This window comes from Chaetura pelagica, unplaced genomic scaffold (genome assembly GCF_000747805.2).
Source record: "Chaetura pelagica isolate M959 unplaced genomic scaffold, ChaPel_1.0 scaffold222, whole genome shotgun sequence".
Classification (NCBI taxonomy): domain Eukaryota; kingdom Metazoa; phylum Chordata; class Aves; order Apodiformes; family Apodidae; genus Chaetura; species Chaetura pelagica.
The window spans coordinates 5,914,922-5,937,903 of NW_009952711.1; the positions used below are offsets into that span (position 1 = coordinate 5,914,922).

The window sequence follows — 22,982 nt, forward strand, 5'->3', positions numbered from 1 at the left end:
ACAGCCCCATTCTTTCACTCCATTAGCTAACAGGCATTGCATCCTTTCTCAAATTTTTCATTTCCTTCTCACACAGCAGGAAACCACGAATCCATAAATGTTGGGCAGAGTAATCCTTCCTTCACTTACTGCTCACAGCTTTCTGAATCTGCACAGGTGTCATCTGTTTGAGGTGTCCTGACACTTGCACTTTCTTCTTTGAGCAAAAGACTGATCTCCCATCTCCCTTAAAAAAAATTACCTAGTATATTTGTTTGGCAGGAATAGCATTCTTGTATAAACAGTATGTCAAACCTCATTTTTGCGTCTTCTGCTTGCATCATAACAACATCACACAATTTAAAAAAATGTATCTTTGGATGTGAACCTGATTTGATATAGCAGTGGGAGCATCACATTCTCTGTCACACACACCAACACACCACTCAGTTCTCTCTTTGAGCAGGTACATTAACAGGAAATTTTTAGTTTTATTATTATCCCAAATCAGCACCCTAGTAATACTACCATGGCATCCAAGTAATAAGTGTTTCAGAAGCATATTATTATGCAGTGAACTACTAAGTTTTGTGGAAAACAGCTTACAAAGTGCCTCTGAGGGCTCTTACTGCTTTTTTAGCATTATGTTAGCATTTTTACTTACAGCGCCTTTTCATAGCACTCCAGAAAAAAAAAAAAGTAAATCAGGTTCTGCCTAAATATCGCAATTTTTCATGCTCAATTGCTACAAATTCTCCCCATCATAATATCAGCTAGCCTTAAACAGAACCATGGAGAGAAAGATTCATGCATACTCTCACGGTTCTTACTTTCTACAGACCTTTAACTTATTTTTTTATTCTGGTATGAGCTTTTCCATGATCTGTTATTGTAGACAGCTAGATAACCAAACGTTTGCTCAATAAAAGGCAGTTTTTACAAGTGACACCACCCTTCATTTGACAATAGCTATCTTACTGTTATCAAATTCACCACATCTACTGCTTCAGTCTCTGTTAAGAAAAGCCGGTCTTATACTGTATCCCAATAGAGTGGAATTGCTGAAGTGAATAGTATTTTCTCATTCAAGCATTGCATGAGTAGGTTATTATATTATACAATGCAGCTTATGAATGTTTGCTATAGTAACACATACCTAGTTAATGCTTATTTCAGTTTTAGAAATGAGCTGCTACCAGTGATGAGGCAACCTCGTGAAGAAGGGTAAAACTTGTACAATACCATTAATTTATATTTTCTCTTTTAAGCTAAGATCTCAAATATAACACATTAGAAGCAAACACAAAGATAATTAATCAATAATTGAGGTTTATCTCCAGGTTATTGTACCTTGGAATGAATATTTCAAAAGTCTCTTAGGTTATGACTTGTCACTACACGTAAGTTAAAAATACATCCTCAGTTCCTAATATTAACATAAGAGAACATCATAAAATACTTCACAGGATCTATAAAGTCGCTTTGTATCCATGCACATTGCCTCTTCAGTTTATATAAACCAAAGAGCAGAGAAAGACCGTATGAGTCAAGACAACTTCAACTGAATGATATTAGATTTGTTTATCCACAGTAACCATGAATTTCAGCTAGAAAGCACAGGAACATCACTGTGGGCATTCTAAATTTAGATGAGAACCCACAAATTTCTTTCTTAATATTGCAGCTAAATACACCCCTTCTAAGAAAGTCCACTCCTGCTTTGCAAAAATATTGTACTACTGAGTCAGCCATTAACTAACCTGCCAACTGCGTGGAGAGCAAATATGTTCAGCAGAGATGATGATAGAAATACCAGACCATTCTCACAATTTATTCTAGACAAACAGAATCTCCAGTATAGTTAATTTAATAATATTAATTTTATTTTTTTAATGTCCTGCTACTTTTACGAAATGTTCCTGCAGTGCAGCATTTCAATAAGCATCTGTTAATTTAGTGAATTTCATAGAGAGGACATTTGCATTTCCCACTACAGATAAAGACACATTATTCTATATTAGCATATCATGAATCCATAAAAAAAATGCTGATAAGATTTCTGTAATCTGTCTGTACAGAGCACTTTACCCGCTTTAATCTATTGCAGTCCTAATAAAAGCAACTTTTTTACAGTATTGGTTTCACTGTGGGTTATTAAAAAATATCTCCTTAGTGGTAATGCTCTAAAGCTCATGTTTACCACAGCTTTGCCACAATAGATGCTGTAACTGCAAGTACAATTTAAACTCTATAAAGAGCTGCTCCAGTTGTACAAATTACAAGTACAGTAACACCTTTAAGACTTCCAGCAAGCAACAGCACTGAGTTTAAAAAAAAATAATAATTTAAAAGATCTCTTCAGGTGCTGTTTGTGTAACCAAAAAATAAAGGAGATTTTAAAAAAAATAATTAAAAAGACTATTATGTGGAATGCATTAATATATGCATACATGTTTAGTGTATGACGAAATCAGCCACTGACCTGCTGACACTGTATCTAGCAAATATCTTAATGCAGATAATTATTCTTCTCCAGAAAGACATGTAAAGAGACACTGTGGGAAGGACTATGATCCAAAGTTTTCCTTACAGGCCGTAGCCAGACAGTAATACTTTGGAATCATGTCTGGGCTCTTGCTCATTTTCCCAGCAATTGCTAAAGAAAATTGAGATTTTCTAAAGGCAGCAAACAAAGAGGAATTGCAATACAGCTATTCTGTTTTGGTCTGATGTTTGTAGCAACATCGTGTGTTGTTGATAAAGTCATAATAACGACATGTAGAAACAGCGACATGACACTAAAGACATAATGACACTTAAACTGGAATAGGATCCTGTTCACTACAAAAACCTTTCTCCTTTTCAACCTTGATAAAATAACATCACTCTGATGTAATTTTAAAAATATAATAAATGTAATAAAAATATAATAAATGTAATAAAAATATGTTAGATGCTAAAAAGGAAAAAAAGGTAATGTTCATAAAGATGAACATTTAAAATTTTTAGGTAATTAATTTGATATTTTGACCAACTCTAATTTTCTATTATTTGAGTATAAGAGCTTAGAGCCATTTTTATTATTTTTTTTCCACAGTAGTTTCCTAGCCACTGCTTTTTATAACAATGTACAGTTAAACTGCTTGAAGGATTCTAATGAAGCAGTTTTACAGAATATTTAAATTTTTTTATGAACAAGAACCACAAGAAGGAAATTTGTCTGTAAAAATGAACAAATTCACTAGATGTACATAAATACGTATGAATATCTATCAGAAAAAGCTTGTCCAGTTTCTAGGCTTTAAGGGTACTTTTTCAAAGAAGAACAACTGCTACAAAGAGTATTTATGTGTAGCAATTAATATATCACAACCATTCAGTTTGATTGTTACACACAAGCTGTGGCACTACAGTTTATTCAAATGGAAATGATTGACCCTAAGCATAATGGAATTGTGTTTGGGTTAACTGCAAAATTTCCCATAAAAAATCAGATACTGTATTCAACCATTCTGACATAATTCCCTATTAGTTGCAATATTTACTTGCCAATCATTCTAGAGACTACCGGCTGCATATTTTGTTTACTTTCAGAACTGCTGCTACAGAAAACTTGCTATTTCCAACTTTCAGTCATAAAATTGGGAAGTATATGCATGGCACAAACTGAGTATGGCTAGTGGAAGAATAGCTCTTGAGGAAATTCTGTGAGGAATTATATTGATTGAGAATGAACTGGTATTCCTCCCTCTGACACACTGTGGAGACATGACACCAGTATGATGCACCTGTGCCACAGGAAAAAAAAACCTACAGTGCAGCAGCTGGTTGCTGTGCCATTGCCTCTTTTAGTGTGGTTATTATTATGCTTACAGTGCTCTAAACTTAATCTCTGTACTGCTGAAGTGAACTGGAAGACTCTAATTGAATATAAAATCATTGGATCAGGCCACAAATGAAGAAAAACAAACTCAACATTCATAACCGATTTATAAGGAATCTTTACATTCTACCAGACATCTCATTCTTTGGTTCTTGTATTTTGCTAAAGGCAATGAAGCCACTGGTTATTAACTGGAATTCAGAGCAGGACACAACTAATTGGTAATTATGTATAATGTACATTGATTTTGATAATGTGAAACACTTAGTTTTTTTCTGAAGGAGCTCTTTGTCAAAATTAATATAATAAACTGAAAAGCGTTACCTCCTTTTGTGGAGCTACTTACAACTGGTTTTCAGCTGAAAGCCAATCTATTTCTCCTTTTAAAAATAAGTTGTATACTTCATAAAAGATTTCCATGTATTCAAACTTTTCTCTGCATTCACTTGAAAATTTTCATCAAAATATCTTTTAACACAAACACAATGGATTACACCTTGAACATACCTGTGTGGTGATTAAGCTGTGCTATTCACATTTTACAAATGCAAACGGAAGTATGGGGAGATCAAGTGAATTTACTCAGGGAAAATACATTAATAATGAAAGGCAGTGTAGACCTTTTTCAAAGATTTCTTACCCAGAGTCATATATCCTTACTGAACAGAGACCAAGGAAGGAAGGCAAACTGTCTCATTCTAAATTGGAAGGAAAAATGGATTTACTGTTCTTCTTTGTCTTCTTGCCTGCAGTGGAAGTGAACTAATCAATCACTGACCTAGTGCAGTGCCTTTTAAAAGATGATATGAAGTTGCTCATTTTATTCAAGGGGGAGCTCTCCAAGGGAGAGGAGGCCATTTGCTCAGAGCTCTCTGCTTTGCTTCATGTTTCAAGGCAGATACAGATGAGTTCAAGGCCACCCACTTAGCACCCAAACAGGCAGAGCTGTACATGACTTCCTCAGAGAGGAAAACTGGTCAGGGAAGCTTCAAGGGCAGCAAATCCCAATGTTACATACTATCTAAGAGTTGCAAAATGTAGTATCATAAGGGATGTATGAATCTGCTGCAAAGAACCCTGTTTTTCTGCTACAAAACCTGGCACTTGCTGTGTTTTTTACCTTCTGTGTCATATTGTCTGAACATTTCAAATGACTGCAGGCAAATTACTTTTGGTATCTTCTTAACATTAATGAATTGCAATTTTACTCCTTGTTGAAAATTAGGTTATTAGTCTAATCAATTAATTACTACTTCATGGCCAAATACTTCCAGAAAAGTGGATGAGTGTATCCCCAACAGGACACTCAAGATGCAAGACACGCAGCTTGACTAAGCACAAGTTCTTGTGTTCTGCTTGCAAGTAAGACAAAGATAAATGCTGGTACAGCAAATAATAAGATCAACCTCAGTATAGCTTTTGCCCTTCAATATCATATTCGAGTGAAATTTATGTATTATCAAAGCTTAAGAGGATGAATAATTTTCAAAAAAGGGAGACAAAATTCTGTCATTGGATATACATGGCTACTATTGGTTACAGGGCTATGAAGACCATTAGAAGTCAGGAGCACCTAATCTACAAAGACAGGCTGAGTGAGTTGGGGCTGTTCAGCCTGGAAAAGAGAAGACTCAGGGAAGACCTTAGAGCACCTTCCAGTACCTAAAGGTGCTACAGAAAAGCTGGGGAGGGACTTTTACAAGAGCATGGAGTGATAATACAAGGGGTAATGGCTTTAAACTGCAAGAGGGGAGATTTAAATTATGCATTAGAAAGAAACTTATTAGTTAAATTAGACATTAAAAGTGGGGGGGTGGTGAGACACTGGGACAGGTTGCCCAGGAAATTTGTGAAAGGTATGAATACAGCAGAAAAAATGGTCCATCCTATCTGATATGACATCTATGATGATGATCAAAGCCAGGGTTCTGAATAATATGATGGAATTTTCAAATACTTTGTACTTAAGTTTCAACATTTATCCAAAGTAATCACATAATTAGGAAGTAATAGAAGAGGAAAAGTAATGCTGGTATGTGAATCCAGTTTACATTGATTTTGGCTTTCATAAATCTCTAGTAAGTATAACAAATTGCAAAATAAAGAAAAAATATACACACTTCTTGGAAACCACTGCTTCTCCGAAAATGTTATTACATAATTAAATGCTATGTTGTAATGTCTGGATCTGGGAGGAAAAAGAGAATTAAAGCAATAAAGGCAGGCTTACTTGTATTTGGTCTTAACTGCTGCATACTCAGCTTTGAGTCTTCAGTGTTATTTTTATGACAGGATCCTTACATTTATTTATAATTTCATTGTTTAAAAATGTTATCTTTCCATGAAAGAAAAATTTAGATTTGATTCTCTGCACTTTGGCTTGTCACAAGAGTTCCAAGTGAGCATAAAACATTACCAAATAGGCATGGTAGCATTTTATAAGCAATTAGCAGAATGAAGTACAAAACAGGAATATTCAGGCAACAAGAGAAATGTGAGGCTGTGCTTTAATAATTACGTGTCTTGTATCTGGCTCTGCTGTAAAGCAGAAGCAAAGGCAAAACCACAGAGTTGTTCTCTAATAGTTATCCAGCAAATTGCATTTAAGGCTTATTGAAACATCAAGTGGAAGCAAGCAGTTTTAATGGATTTATCCTATTGTCTTGGGGGTGCTGCAACCAGTATCAAATGTTTAGTTTAGAACTAATTTCCCACAAGGGGAAATTTACCTGTGCATAGGAGAAAAAAAGACTTGATATTTTTTTGAAAGTCATGATCCAACCCAGCCATTCACATTTCATATATTGTATGATTAACTTTTCCTCAAGTTTCCTGTTTTCTTCTTTACAACAAAGAGACAAAGCATGGTGTGATCTGAAGCTGTCTTTTGAGCTATCAGTATGCTCTACTTAGCAAGCAGACTGAATTATCTTGCAGCACAGAATTTTTATAGCTCAGTGGCTAAAACATTACAAGCTCAGAGATGTTTCTGTGCAGAGTATCACTATACTTTCCAAGTTATGAAAGCATGACAATACAATGGCTTATAGAAATGCTTATTAAGTGTAATCACAACACTGAGTTGCTGAACTTGTGCCCAATTTACAGCCTCTCTAGATATAAAGATATTCTCACTGAGCTAACCAGGAGTATGTTTTAACACAAAATAGCAGCTTGTATTTGGTCTTCATATTTCTCAGCTCTTTGTAGCTTTTGACTTAATTGATCACTCACAAAGGATGATCTCCTGCCTGACATTAGCTTTCTCAAGCTCATACCACCTTTGACTAACATGACTACAGAACACCACCTTCAAGTATTAGTTTGAACACCTCTCCTCCTACCCACATTTAAAATTTGATTTCTCATATTGTCTGTTGTCATTCTACATATTATAATAATTGATCCTATAATTTCTTCCTTTCTTCCTGTCTTTTTCTTCTGCTGTACTTAGGGTGCAAATTTCACATTCAAATAATATAATTAACAAAGTAACACAACAGGAGTTGAATAAAATATTTCTTCCACTAATAATACTTCTAATAATTAATCTTTTCTCTCTCTCTTTTTTTTTTTTTTTTTTTTTAATCAGAAAAATCTACAATATCATGAGCACCACTACACTGATATTATCATATTAGACATTCTGGAGCAAATAACCTTGAAATTAATCTTCAATTATTAATTTTTATTAATCCTTTGGGCTAATTGAGCATCACTGTTGTTTAAATCCCACTTCATACTTATTTTCACCACTGGCAGACTTGCTGTATAGTTATTAGCATGCTTGGCTGAAGACAAAATCTGTATTGTCACCCCAAATCACAAATAGCTATTTCTGCTACTCTGGAAGTGTAAACTTGGCTAGCACTATAAAGCCTTTCCTTCTCTGAATAACATTTTTTTCATAAGAGGAGGAGAAAAAGTTTATTTTGTTTTTAAAGACCAGTGCTGTATAGTTTCTTTTACATCATGTTGAGGTTGCCCATGAGATTATAAACAGAACTGACTGCTTTACAAGTGGTTTCTGATGTTCTTTCCGTTTAGGTTTGTGTTTTGTTAGTTTGGTTGTTGTTTTTTTTTTTGTGGTGTTTTTTTTTTTTTATTTTACTGTACTTTTTTGTTTGTTTCTGGAGAGAAACTCTGAAAAAGAAGAATGCATTTTATTATGTATCTTATAATACAAAAATCTAATTTATTGATCCAATTCAGATTTGATTCATTTAGTTTCCAACTCATTGTAGCTATACTCTTGATGGCAGAGAGAAACTAAGATACTCTTGCATTTCTTTCACATTAAAACCTGTACCTGTTTAAAGGGTACAGAAAATTAGTCAAGTTCAGCTACTGCCATAATTTTTTGTTCTGCAAAAATAAATAGTAGTTAGGGAGCTTTTGATGAACTTCTTTTCAAGAGTCATGATTTTAATAATTATCTAAAATTTGTGTGAACACATGTATATGGACTGACAAGATTTCTATTACTAAGTATATTTCCTTAATGCCTTCTCTTCAGCATCTTAAAAAAAGTTTCATACAGGTATTTTAAATGGTTTTCTGCATTAACTATATTTTAAATGAGCCAGTTCAAAACTATTAGTTGGTAACTATCTGCTATAGAGAAAAATGGGTATTTTACCTATGGTTAAAACCACAGTGCTATCTTAAAGAATTAAAGGAAATAGCATTTGATTCTGTTGGAACTAGAATGAATACAACTTGCCTTTTGAACACAAAAAGGTTTACTTACCTGTCTGTATTTTCTCCATAACTTGATTGTGCAAATGTTGCCTATAGGCAAGTTAGCATTTTTTTTCAGTGAGTAAGAAAACAGGGAATGCCTACAATGCTCCCTAGCAAGCATACCTGTGGTTCTTTGGACACAGGTGATTTTGTCAGATTCAGGTATCAGGAAGTTACAGTAGTCAAGTTTCAATTCTTTTGGCTCCTTCTTCCCCAGATAATGTCATATAGTCACGGTGCAATGATTTTCTTCCTTTACAACACTCATTTTTCACTAGCTTATGAAGTGTCTTAAAGAAGTATGTCAGAAAAGTCTTACCACTGACAGAAATCTGGTGCCAGGTGTGATTTGCAGTTGCAATCAGTTGTTGTGAACTCTAGTGTAATTAATTGTTCTAATTACCTTCAAGAGCATATTTCATGTCCTGGGCAAACAGAGTCCACATGATTTCAGCACTGATTTTTCCCATGTTCAGCTCTTGAGGAAACCTGCAATCAATCACATTACATCAATTCACCTGCTTCTAGAAATTATACTTACAGCTGCACAGTCAAAAGGCAAATATTTCCCCCAAATAATTCCCCTAGTATGCACTTACTGTATTTTGGATTCTGTACCATCCAATCTTCAAATAAAAACTTCCCTTAGTCTAATGTCAGGGGACTAAGTAATTAGTTGAACGTTACACCAATTTCCTCACATGACATTTAAATCAAGAAACATTAATTTGTCTTGTGGATAACTCCTCAACTTTAGATAAATCAGATAGCTTATGAAAACCCTAAAACAGTGAGATCAGCAGCTACAGGGTTTCTTTAATTCTGTGATTACACCAGAGAATAGTCAAGTTGTCTGTGAAGCTATATTGACTTACACTAGTTAAATCCAATTCATTGTTTCAATACTTTCCCCTTGAAGTATGGCTAAAACAGTAAAGAATATAAAGGGTAGAAAAAATGCATACTTTTGAGTAAAACTTTTAGTTTTGGTCTTATGTCTCAAGTCATCTTTGAAAACCAGTCCTTTTTAGCTTGCTTGCTTTTTTTTTTTTTAAAATCAAGTAAAAATCTTTGACAACTTTTTTACAGATCCCAGCTGCTTGTTATTCTATGTAAAAGAAAAGCTTTAATCTTTCAGTTACCATCTTCTCCATTAGCTACTAGAAAAAGCTGGTATTTCAGTGACAGACAGTGCAAGATTCATACCAGAGAGCTATTTGTCTGTCTGGGTTGTTTTGTTTTTCAAATTTTATTTTATTTTAAAAATTTGTTATTTTTTTTTTTTTTTAAGTCTGTCTCTACTTCAGCTGTGGGACTGACATGAATATGAGCTGTTCTCAGCACACAGAAGCAGACCAAAGCAGCAAGCACTGCACAGAACTTCCAAGGGTAAAAGTGAGAGCCACATGAATACACTGGCAGTTCACCATCAGTACACAGAATCATCAAAGACCGTATTCATGAGAAAACACACAGACCTGTGTGGCTTTTGTCTTGGACTTATGACATCAGTTTAAACTAGCAAAAATTTGATCTGTAGAATTTTGAACTTTTACTGAAGTATTAAACAAATTCAGAAAATATTATGTAATAATTTTTGTAAGAATGGAAGAAGTTACAGAGTCACAGACTGACTTTTTGAAGTTCTTGCTGCCAAAGAGAGAATGAGAATGATGTGCAACTTTAAGGTGATAGCAATATAACCTAAGTAATTACTTCTTTCCAGGGACATATTTGACTCTGACCATATCTGCAGAGAAAAAGTAAGTAAATAGCTTATTAGCCCTGTCATTTTAATATGAAGCAATTGCTAGTTTAGGTCACTGATACGCCTTCATTACACTAATGGGTGCTCAATTACAGAAGTTTAAATTAACTCTGTTAACACAAAATTGATTTTTGTTCAAAAGATCAAATGTATTTTAGTTGTAACTCTCTTAATTTCTTTACCTCCAGTCTAGTCTGAGTGGTCTTTTAGCACCACACTTGAACTCTGGCAATACTGCTCTGAGGAAGTATTTAAAAATTGATTTAATATTGACATTGTTCTTAGTCCACAATGCAAACCTAAGTCTGATAAAAATGCATTTGTTTGATTAGTGTATGTACATTTTAACTTGTGAAAACACATGCACACACAAACTACAGTTATCTTTTCACTAGATTGCTTAAATTACTGTAGTTCTACACAGCATTCTCAATTCGTCCCACCTGGCTTCAGTTAGGTACCTAACGTTGACACCCAGGGATATCAACCTCCCTGTCCCTGAGAAATACAAACTCAGTGAGTAACTATCAGCTGAACATACCAGTGAAGCCCCTACATCCAATGCCAGTGTGCAGGTATTTGTAATTTTATGTTAGATGGATACACTTTTGTACACAGAGCTCTAGGATTGACTGCCATTCCCAGGCATCCTGCACACACAGTCGCCAACAGTGACCTCTTAGATTGCTGTGACAAAAATGAACACACAACAGAAAACCCACTGTGTTTTACTATGAAACTTTCACTTTTCACATGTGATTAATTTGCTTCAGGACAGCTATGATACCTGTAGGTGTATTAATGAGAGACTCAAATAGTAGATGTTTAAGTTGTCCAAAGTAGGTTAGTAATGAGGACAGTTAACCCAATCAACATTTTCAGCCAGTGAAGTTGATCTAACATACTAATGAACTAGGTACCTAATAAGCCTGTAAATCTCATTGTGTTGTGATAACAGCCATAAAATACACCTCTCCAAACACTAACATGCTTGTAAATAACACCCTAGCCGTCTTCATTGTCCTCCATTGTAGTTCTCTAGTTTGACAATGCTTGTCTTACACTGGAGAATCCAAACTGGAAACAGCAACCCAAATGCAGTGTCATAAATATCAATCAGAAGGCAGCAATCTCTTCCCTCAGCCTGTGGGCTGTGGTCTTCCTAATGCAGCCCAGTATGTTATTATTCAAAATACAACTCACTGCACTAGCAGCTTTATCTCGAGAGTGGCCGGATTTGGTCTCTTCCTAAGGTCTTTAAATTGCTAAAATGGCAGCTGATATTGTCACAGTATTGTGTTTTGCTTAACATTCCTCTGTTGCAGGAAATTTGTTTAAGTGAAAATTGTAATTCACGGTTTATAAGCTCATTTAAAAAGCCTGAAAATAGTAAATTAAAAACATCCCTGGAAAAATAAAAATCAATTAAAAAAAAATCTTTGAGATCTCCATAGATTAAAAAAACCCAACCAATTGAAATCCAAAATGGCCTACTACATACTTATTCAAATCAAACACTCACTCATGTACTTTAAATATAAACCCAAAAGAAATCCATTGAAACAGGCATTTTAAAACATGCCAAATTATTCACAAAGGTCTCAATTATTCACTTCATTTTAATTTGACAGAATTCTTATGCAAGTGTGGGCATACTAAAATACATTTCAAGAAAATGAGTTAAAGCTTTGTAGAACTTCAAATAGGCAATGTTTTTTTATCTACTTTGTTAAATGTAGCATACGAGAAATGGATGCTTCCTTCCTTCTATGTGTACATTTAATTCCAAGTTGTCTCTGAACTTCCTTTCTAAAACTCATGCTAATTTGCATACTTAAAACAATCAGAGACTGGCGGGTACATTGCAACTATCATAATTACTGTTGCAGTGCTATTATAGGTGACAAGGTAAAAAAGCTTAACATTTTCCACACCCTAAAGATAAATGGTAACAGTAGCAGATGATTTATTAAAGGGAAGTGATAATATAGTGTCAAATTCAAAAAGCCTTTAAGTAAGTGAGGAATTTTTTATTATTTGTATTTTACCACTTTATTTTTAGGTGAAAAGACTTTTCTTTTGCAAACTATTTCAGAATTTGGTCCCTTAGCAGCAAAGTATTAAAAAAAAAATATTCCCATGCAAACCTCTACATATTATATTATATATTTGTAAAAGCCATACATATTCATATTTCTCAGTGAAGCAAAAAGATAACCAGGAGAACACTCTATTAAGAGTTTTGTTTCCTCTTGTTACAATTATTTCTGTCTCATAGACCATAATTTTCCTAATTCATCTCTTGTTCTTACAGCAATACTATCAGTTCTCAGTTTATTCAAAACATGGCTACTAAAAACACTTTTCTACCTTACATGACAGTCCCTAATCTTTAATTCATATGTCAAGCATACAATACTATTCTTAATAAACAGGATATGCTACATCCTGGTGGGTGAATTGACTGACTTTTGTGCTGTGCATGCAGCAACAGGTTAAATTTCACTATTTGTGGTGCGCTGGGTATGGTCACTGCTTCACTAGTTCTTAAAACAAAAGTTCCATCTGATTTTGGAAAATATGTATTCTAATTAAACAGTGAGCAAAGTGTTAATTTATTCTCACTTTTTGTGCTCCATCCTTCACTTATCCAATAAGTTTTATTTTTAACCAAACAACCTTCCTTTTCCTGAAGAAAATAAAACGGACAAGACAGTTACCTTATACGGTCTATATAACCAACCTGGTGTTAAAGCGTATGATGCATTGCTACATGAAAAAAATGACAGCAGACCTTGTGAACCTAAAGAATATTTCAACTAAGTGCCATGACCACTGTATTACATTCAATTTTTCCTCACGCCCTTTTATTTGCTTTTGCAATGTTTAATCTATCTTGACTTTTTAAATTTTAAGATAGTGTTCCAACATCTTGAACTTTGCAATTTCTGCTGTCTCCCAGTGTATACACTGAAGATTCATTGAGTGCTGGGAAGCCCTAGATATGCTTGTGAATCAGGTTCCCATCACATTTTACATTTAACTAGGAGAATGAGAATTTTACAACTTAAATACCAGACTTCATGTTCTTCCTTCAAACTTGTCAAGTTTCTTATGTCACATAAGATCTGCAGGTTGCCTACACAACTCCCACTGAATAGTCTGGTATGGTCTTTCAGGTGCTGCAGTGCTTGCTGAGGCAATCATGTCATGTTTCATCTGGATTCATCATTGGATACAGTTCAAACAGCTCTATCACTGTATCTTTTTTGCCTCCAAGGTAGATATAAAAATAGGGTTTCCAAAAATGGTGGAGGAAAAAAATTCTGAGCAATATTATACCATTGTGAAAACTTCTATCAGAATGCTCGGAGATCTTCTGGGAATCTTAAGTAACCTCATTTCTACAATGTAGGCATGAATAATCTGCTGAGACTGCATGACCATATATTTCTGATAAGGAGTGATATTTTTGCAATATTCTTATGCATTCAGCTTTTATTTGCCTCTCATGCATTCTCTTTTCTGGGGTAGTCAAGGGGGAAGAGGCTGTCTGTCATCTTTCTCAACAGTTTTTATCTGATGCTTCTGTGTTAGAAGAAGCTTTTTTCTATTAAAAAAAAAATCAAAAAAAAATCCAAAGCAAATCTTAACAGATTTTCAAATTTTTCCACCTGCAGCCTCTTCATCTCCTACTCCTGATGTCTCCTATTTCTCAAAGATATTTTATTCTGTGTGTTCACCTTTCCACTTCCAAAACAACAGTGAAAATGGGAGAACTCATACACACAAACTCTGCCCCTTAATCTGTCCCAGCTCCTTCCACTCCTGATTCTCTTTTTGTACCTTAAGCAGTCACTCAGCTCTACTTCAAGAAATGTTCTAATCCCTTCAGAGGAACTATGTTCTTTACCCCTTGCCTTTCTATCTAACTTATAAAAATATAGCTAGAACAATTTTTAGGGTTATCAATCCCCAATAACTTTTGTTTAAATTGAAGACTGAAATGAAACTCATGTATGTATTTGTTCCAGTCAGATATTTGTAATAAGTATATTTATTATGCAGACAGCCAGACAAGTAATTGAGTTCTCCTTAACAGGGAATTTTACACTTAATTATATAAAAGGAGTAAACCCTCTGTAGGGTAAGAAGTTTTTCCTTAATAAGGTCAGGAAATACACTTAAGTGCAGGAAAAGAATGAGCAAAGACATGTTTATTATGAGACACTGAAATATCTTTCAACTTCAGTTTATCATCAGGAGGTTCCTTGTAATGTAATTATACTGCTGGTCCTTAAAAGTATGGTACCTTTTATAAACAGACAAGCACACATCCACAAGCAGAGTGCCTTTCAGTATCTACCCTATATTGGCTGAAAGAAACAGACTTGTTCTTACTTCCCTTCAGGCCATTCCATTGAATGCCACTGTACTTCTATTAAGTATTTACCTATAATAGAGATATAAGTTTAAATTTTAACTTTTGCATAAGTCATCATAGCTAGACTATGCCCAGATTATGTAGAATCTCTGTAAAATATGTTGAAGGAGCTAAAAGAGTTGATTTTTTTCCCAAGGTCCTCATCACATCACATTTCTATTATTGCAACATTTTTTTCTCCAGCCTTAAAATGTGAAATTGGTTCTTTTGCACTCCTTTCAATTTTAAAACCCAGCACTCGATCTCCCCCTGTGCTTATCAATTGGCTCCCTCTTCTTTACTAGTGTATAAATTATCTAACTTGTACTGGTTAGTACATCATCTGTTACATCTTCAATTCTGGGAAGTCAATTTCCATCTCTGATAAATCCAGGGTATTGCTCTCCTTTTTATACATTTTCAAGTCAGCCTGGCTAGGCTTTTTCTCTAGCCAATCAAATGTTTGGAAAGTCTGTTTTTAAAAAGCTCATTAATCTTTCACAACTACATCCCTAAAACTCTATTATAACTCCTTAAAATGTTTCAGCATTATTTGAACACCTTGTGTGTCAAGATACCATCATAACATCAATATCATCCCACTGAAATTTCCCTTCTGTCTATCCATTTAGTTTTCTTGCATAATATTTTCCTATTTAACTTTTTATGATGGTTCCCATATCACATGGTTTTAGTGTTCCTAAAAAAAATATTTCTCTTTCTGTGATTAGAGCACTAAACCTTTATCAAACTATGTCAATGTTATCTTCTGTAATCTTAAAAATCTCTAACTAGATTGTTCTTAAAATACAACTACTGATTCAGGTGTATTTCCTGTCATTATTTTAATAAATCCATGATTCTTAATTTTTATGGGAAAAGTAATTACTTACTGGTTCAAGACAGGTGTATACGCTGTTTTATCTTCATCTATAATGGTGACCATCAGAGTAATAAGCTGTGCCCAGAAATCCAAATTCTTCATTGTTGGTCCCTGTTCTTCTTTAGGAACTTCTTGTTTCTTACTCTGTTAAAAAAATATAATAAAAAATTTGAATATATTTTAAATTAGAGAAATTAGAAAAAAAATATTATGAGATATTCACCTAAAAATTATTACTTGGTTTGAAGGAGTATTAGGAATCTTCAGAGATTTTAGAAAAAGACTGTTTATCAAACTTAAAGCAGACTGTACCTGGCTGTGGACATCTATCAAAACACAGAGAGAGTGAAAATACAGTCAGGTAAGCCAAGATGATCAATAGAGATTTGAATTTTTGCACATGTTCAGAGTTAAATTAAATGAATTCTTAAATTCTTTGTTGTGCTGAAATTGAATGCAGGTAAAACTGTCTACTGAGGCAGTACTTTTATACCCTGCACAATAAATACTGAACAAATCAACAATAAGGAACATTTATTGGTTTGCTGTGTTTTTTGTTTCTTGTGTTGTTGTGGACTGTTTTATTTTTTTTATTTTTATATTTAAATTTATTTTTTTTTAATTATATGCTTCATTTATTTGGCCAAACAAATGCTCTGCTCTTCACTCTACATGAACTGGTTAAATTTCCATTTATTTTTTTAATAGCCAAAATTAAAAAGGCTACTGGGCAAAATGTCCTTCACAGAGATTTCCCAGGAACTGACAGACTGACTAACAGAACCACAAAGTGTGTGTTTAAGAGAGGAGGAAGAAAACACCACAAAATAATTCCTGGACACATGAAACTACTGGGAAGATAGGAGTATCCAAACAAGAGGCTTGTGAGGGTGTTGCTTTGTCAAGGATTTTAAAGCTGTGAGCAAACCTAGTCTGTTATTTGATTATTTCTTTTTTATCTTTTATTTTTTTTATCTTTTATTTTTTATGTTTTTTGATTTTTTTTTATTTTTTATTTTTTTTTTGTATATACCTTTTAAATAAAGAGGACTCCAACTAGTTTGACGCCAAACAAATGCTCTGCTCTTCACTCTACATGAACTGGTTAAATTTCCATTTATTTTTTTAATAGCCAAAATTAAAAAGGCTACTGGGCAAAATGTCCTTCACAGAGATTTCCCAGGAACTGACAGACTGACTAACAGAACCACAAAGTGTGTGTTTAAGAGAGGAGGAAGAAAACACCACAAAATAATTCCTGGACACATGAAACTACTGGGAAGATAGGAGTATCCAAACAAGAGGCTTGTGAGGGTGTTGCTTTGTCAAGGATTTTAAAGCTGTGAGCAAACCTAGTCTGTTATTTGATTATTTCTTTTTTATCTTTTATTTTTTTATCTTTTATTTTTTATGTTTTTTGATTTTTTTTTTTATTTTTTATTTTTTTTTTGTATATACCTTTTAAATAAAGAGGACTCCAACTAGTTTGACATCCAAAGAAAAGAACCTGAGAGGCCCCATTACATTTTTGTAATAATGATGAGGAAGGACATGAGACAGATCAGTTGGATTACCAGTATTACTCTCCAGCCACCAAGGTAAAGTTGGTAAGTAAAGCAGTATTTTTTATTCTTTTTGACTAGAGGCTTGTCTTTTGCACCTTTTAATATAAATATATATTAATATTGACCACTTACAATCCTTTGAGAATTTAATATTTAAAAATCTCACTCAAATGTGCATTTACAGCTAGATTTTGTCTCTACAGTTTTGATTTATTAGTCTACCATTTCCTAGACAAAAAGTATTTTTCAGTTCTTTGCTTGACAGAAGGATCAGATTCCTTATCAATATCCAATAAATAACTTCATCGCAGAGAACTAAATAAGAAAAACTTTATCTCTGTATGGACACAAACATACACAAATACAACTTCTGCCACACAGAGGTATGTCTGCACATATTGGGTCTCTGCCACACAGCTGACAGAGATAGAAAGGGTTTGTTTTTTTTTTTTCACTCAATTAGTAAGTCAGAGAAAATAAAGATGTCTATTATCTTGCAGGTTTAAATACACATTCTCTATACTTCTCATTGTAGTTCAAATATGACCACTTCAACAAACCCTATATCTCTTTGAATAGATCTGACACTATATTAGTGTCATAGAGAATTAATTAAATGTTCTCTTAGCCTCAATTAACTTTTATCTATTAAGAGCATTTAGAATAGCAAAAAGGGAATTTCAACAACACTTAATTGAAATGGGTTTTGTGGTCACTGTGGAATATATTTTAGAAAAGTATCATTAATCACACTGTTAAATACTCAGCTGATCTTCAAATGCTGCAACTTCTAAAGCTATTGAAATAAAGGTGAGATTCAGAAGCTGTTAAAATGGATGGTGTGACTAGTATGACTGGTAATTTACAACCACACATGCAAACAAGAGTGTTTTTCAAAACACAAATGAATATTGGAACATTAATGTCTCTCACAAGAGCTTTTCCTGGTGTAAATTATTAAAATATTTTCTTTCTATATCAGAGATTTATTTATAATCTACCATATTTTTTTTCCCCTCAGAAGCTAGTGCATGTTTAAAGCAAACCAACCTAAAGCTAGTAGAAGACAGAGCCAGTTCACCTTTAGTTCAGCATCTTATCCAAGAACTGTATCTAAAAAAACCCAACCAACCAACAACAACAACAAAAAAACAACAACACACAACCCCCCCCCCCAAAAAAAAAAACCCCCAAAACCAAAACCCCAAAACCAAAGTAACCAACCAACCCAAATGAGAAACCAACACTTGCAATGGCATGTAGCTGAGATGGCTTTTCTACTAAAGAAAAGGAGTTACCCACTCAAAAGCAACTAAGTGTCTTCGGTTCCCAAGTCCCAACCGGAAAAGAGACCAGGGACTCACAGATGAGTACAGCAAAACTGAATCGTCCCTTCAATCATAGTTCCATCCACATGCCAGCCTACACCACCTTGTTAAAACAGAAACCCTGATTCCCAAAAGTTAGGATCGTATTAGTACATTGACCTGACCTAAGGTGTTAAACCTGTAAGCAGAGATAAATCTCCAGGGAAGAGCACTGAGCTACTACAGCCCTGTAACACTAGGCTCCACAACTAGTTAATTTGTTGCCAGTTTCCTGCACAATGCTTCACTGTGACAACACAGCGCCCAGTAACAGATAAAGGAAAGATCTCCAAAGTCAGGCAGAATTTCAACACTATTCTGCTGAGCAGAATATAGAGTAACCCAGTGTATTTTCTCCAGTGTCTGGTGCTATCAGCCATGAACAGGAGTTTGCTTCACATTTTATTTGTTTCACTCGGTGGAGAAGACTGCAAAAAGAGCTATTGAAAGGACTGTGGTCATTGGGGCTGTCAGCCAAGATTCCAGTTTTTTTTGGTTTTTGTTTGTTTGTTTTTTTCTTAAGAAAATATATTTGTTCTAAATTTATATTTACATATTACTAACTTGAGCCAAAAAGTTATCAAAGTGCTTCCTTAACTACATTTTCTAGGTATTATTTTTTCAACATACGGCAGCTAACTCTTCACTCAGATCAGAGTTAATTAAACAGATACAATACTACATCTGCTGCATAAGGAATTATGTAGCTCCTTATCAGAGTGCTTTGTCTCAATTAATGAGGACAGTAATTTCCATATCAATAAGGCTGTCAAGATGTCACATTTTATTGTCCGCAGTGTTTATTTTATTTTATTTATTTTATTGCCATCATTTGTTCTTTGTATTCCAGTATGAAACCATAGCATGACATTTTTCCATACTGGTAGCATTCACCCCAGGAAATATTGCTGTTCTGCAGGGGTGATATTTTGCTGCAAGGTATTTGCTTTATAAGAGCGATTGTCTCTCTGACACAAAAGTAGAAAGTAATAAAAAGAGAGGGTTGTTGAGTATATTTTGTGATTTACTTGTTACTCTCCTTATAGTGATACATTTGCAAAACTCCAGCTTGAGCACCCACAGTTTCATAATTTGTTGTTCTCTTTTCACGACAATGTCAGACAATTACACATATTTAGACATTAAACATATTTTTAGAAATACTGTGACAGGCAAGTTTGAGAGTTTTAGGTTGTAGACAAAAGCAAATAGAAGAGGGTTAACATGAGTTACACACAGAGATAATATCCACAACATGCAGGAGCATACCACTTCAGACCAGATGGAAATACTACTGTTTAAGTACAGTGTCTATGTTCCACTTTTTCATAACATCCTCCCCAATATGACTCAGGCAAGAAATGAACCATGGTAAAACCCTGAGCCTGCAGTAGGCCTCGGCAGGACAACAGCTGCCAGCCTTTCCCCTGAGTGAGAGCAGGTGGTGACCTACATATGAACCATTTCTTGTTGCTTTGGGGTTCATCGATTTCAGCTCTCACTACTCACAGCTCAAATCTCAGCTGTGCAGCTAAGACATGAACCTTCTGTGCTGCACCACCATGCTAGGATGAATTCCTTCCCTCCCTTTGAGAGGAGAAGGCCTCATCTGAAGGGGAGGCACGCAGAGATAAGAGAATGGTTAATGAAGAAGGCCTAAGGGTGGAATCTGGTATAATTGAACTAAGGGGTTTGAACACAAAGCTAATGAAACGTTAATTACAATTTGTTTACTGCTTCATTATTATAACAGTGATACCACAAGCCAGTCTGCAATGCACATGGATTCACTGGAAAACCTCCACAGCTATGCGTTCCAGCAAGCTGTTGGAACATACACAAGCTCTCAGAGTGTGGGATGCCCATGGATGCTGGTAAGAAATTATGTTCAAACTTTGGGAGTTAGAGATAAGTTTTCTCACTTAACAGGAATTCAACATTAGAAAATAAATTCTTATTTCAGAGAAGCTGAATATATAGCATGCACTGCCTCTCCTGAAATACGGAAATTCATATTTTGGATTCAGGTTAAACGTGCTTTCAGATAAAATTTTATGTCATATATCATGTAGTATGACTGTTCTTATCTATTATGTACTACACAGCAAAAATGCATTTGCCAAACAATTCCGCATTTTCAAGGCAGGAATAGTTACAGAAATACCATTTTTTTCCAGTGTGCCACCCAGAAGGTAAAAGTAAAGAACAAGAGGCAGTGCAACAAAGCAATGATGCTTCTTTCAGACAGTTGTATAATTTTTCAGGTACAAATTTCTAAATTTTAACATTACTTACAGGATAAACTGACTATATTCTAGAAAAAAAAGCATTCTCAAGGCTTTTGCATAGCATTTGGAATATGACAAATACTATTATTATTTTGCCTTGACAATTCAGCCTGATGAACTAATAATAAGAAACGTTAGAAATTAATTCTCTACTTTCTTGAAGTCGTTTCTAAAGCTAAGATCCAAGTATGCATCATAGAAGTTAAAATATAAGGCTGGAAAGACAGTATAACTTACAGCAAATTATAATGCTTCTTTTCTAAAGCTCCTGAAGTGAAACATTAGGTTTTTTGAAATTATTTTTCAATTATGAATCTGAAATGAACAGCATTCAATCTAATGTCATCTTCCCTAAAGCTAGTGGACAATTTTACAGTCATGTCCAATGTGATTACTAAATTATGATTTAAGACATTAATTTTGAAACTCATCTTGTTACATATTTTAGACTTCATAGCCATCTGTGTGTTTATTTAAAATGTGTTGCTCTTTCTCCCATAAATATAACAATAATTAATAAACAACAGTATGAAACATGCTCATATTTGCCTTACCTGATCCACTAACTGGGAGTAGAGATCATAGCAATTGTCAAAAATGTATTTATAAGTTGAGTCCAGGCAGGCTCTTACACAATCTTTCACTACAGTACTGGCTCGAGGTGGGCTCTGCAGTTCAAGGACCTAATAAAATATTTAATAAATGGCAGAATGCCAGAATTAGATTGAACACAAAAAAATCCAAGTGTTGCAATGAATGTAGTTCTGTAATACAGGATGAAAGGTTTTGAAATATAGTAATGATAAAAATATTTTAAATTGTGTTGACTTCATGTAATCTCATTTTAAAGATGCACTAAAACACATACTTAAATGAAGCAAGTAGATTGTATCACTAAGTTTTCTTTGAATAAAATTATTGATGTGATGAAAGAGGCATACATGCCCAAGGGTTTATATCTTTAGGATTTCCATGTCTAGTGGAAAAAAAATCTATTGTTTAAGAAATAATTAAAACATACAATTATGTACTTTCCTCTGAATGAGAACATCAGCCAAGTAGCTCTTAATTTTTTAAAGCAAAGGGTTCAGCTTTTTACTCGACTTTAGGATACACTAATTGGAACTTCAACTTAATGAATTATTTCTCTTTATGTAGTGCCTAACCCAGTGAAATCACATGGTATTGTGACAAATGTTGTTTTGTGTTTCTGTATTTTTATCCAGTAGTATCAGTGTGTACCATTCCATTCTAAAAATGTTTCAGCACTTGACCACCTGTATATCAAGATCTGGAGTTACTAAAAGAAGGAGAGTTATCAGACCTATGTTGCTGTTTGGCATGTGATATTATCATACTACCAGGAAAACATGTTCCTAAGGTGTTCAACTGAGTTTACTTTATGTGACTTGACTTTACAGTAATTAAAATGGCTTTTTTTTTTCCTTGATAAATTTTAAAATAATAGTTATAAAAAGAAGAATACAGTTGTTTAATTTTCAAAGATAATGGCTTTTACCACATTGTTAATACAAAGTATGAATGAGTTTACTTCAAAGATTTAATTAAAAACTGAAGGAGATTAATTAAGAGTATTAAATACAGTATGTTTTTCCTGGAAAATAAAAGGCAACAGCACTTTTTTCAGAGTCATTGTGCAAATAAAAGACAATACCTTCATTCGAAAAAAGGTAATGCTGGTAAGCAGGTCCACAGTCGATTTCAGATCTTGGAGTCTCTCAGGATTGCTGGCAGGAAAATTATCCTGGTGAATCAGCAAGAGAAATAATTGAAACTGGAGTTACAGGTAAGATCCTTCAACAGCTAGAGAAAAAACCAAACCAACACCTTCTAGGAAAAAACAAGATGCTTCTTAAAAGTGTTCATGCTACCCAAATTATGCCTGTGAGAAAGTCAGTGATGAGCATCCCTTTGACATGAACAGGGATACTTCTGATTATTCTCCTGTATTTCTAATATGAAAGAGAGAGTTTCAAAACATTAATGGAGGAAAAAAACCCAACACCTTCAGAAAGACCGACCCAGCTGCAGGGGTTGAGGTTGGCATGGGCCCACCTCTCAA

The 22,982-nt window shown here is 34.3% G+C and overlaps 1 protein-coding gene across 1 annotated transcript in view; it reads right to left on the reverse strand.

Annotated features, from left to right (window-relative positions):
* UNC13C (unc-13 homolog C (C. elegans)) overlaps positions 1 to 22,982 on the reverse strand; it is a 103,458-nt gene that overhangs the window by 27,775 nt on the left and 52,701 nt on the right. Inside the window, exons 15-18 of the mRNA XM_009994427.1 lie at positions 22,575 to 22,664; positions 21,454 to 21,582; positions 15,690 to 15,823; positions 9,009 to 9,094 (exon numbers count right to left, since the gene is read on the reverse strand). Of these exons, the coding sequence (XP_009992729.1) occupies positions 9,009 to 9,094; positions 15,690 to 15,823; positions 21,454 to 21,582; positions 22,575 to 22,664 (439 nt within the window). The remainder of the gene's footprint in view (positions 1 to 9,008; positions 9,095 to 15,689; positions 15,824 to 21,453; positions 21,583 to 22,574; positions 22,665 to 22,982) is intronic.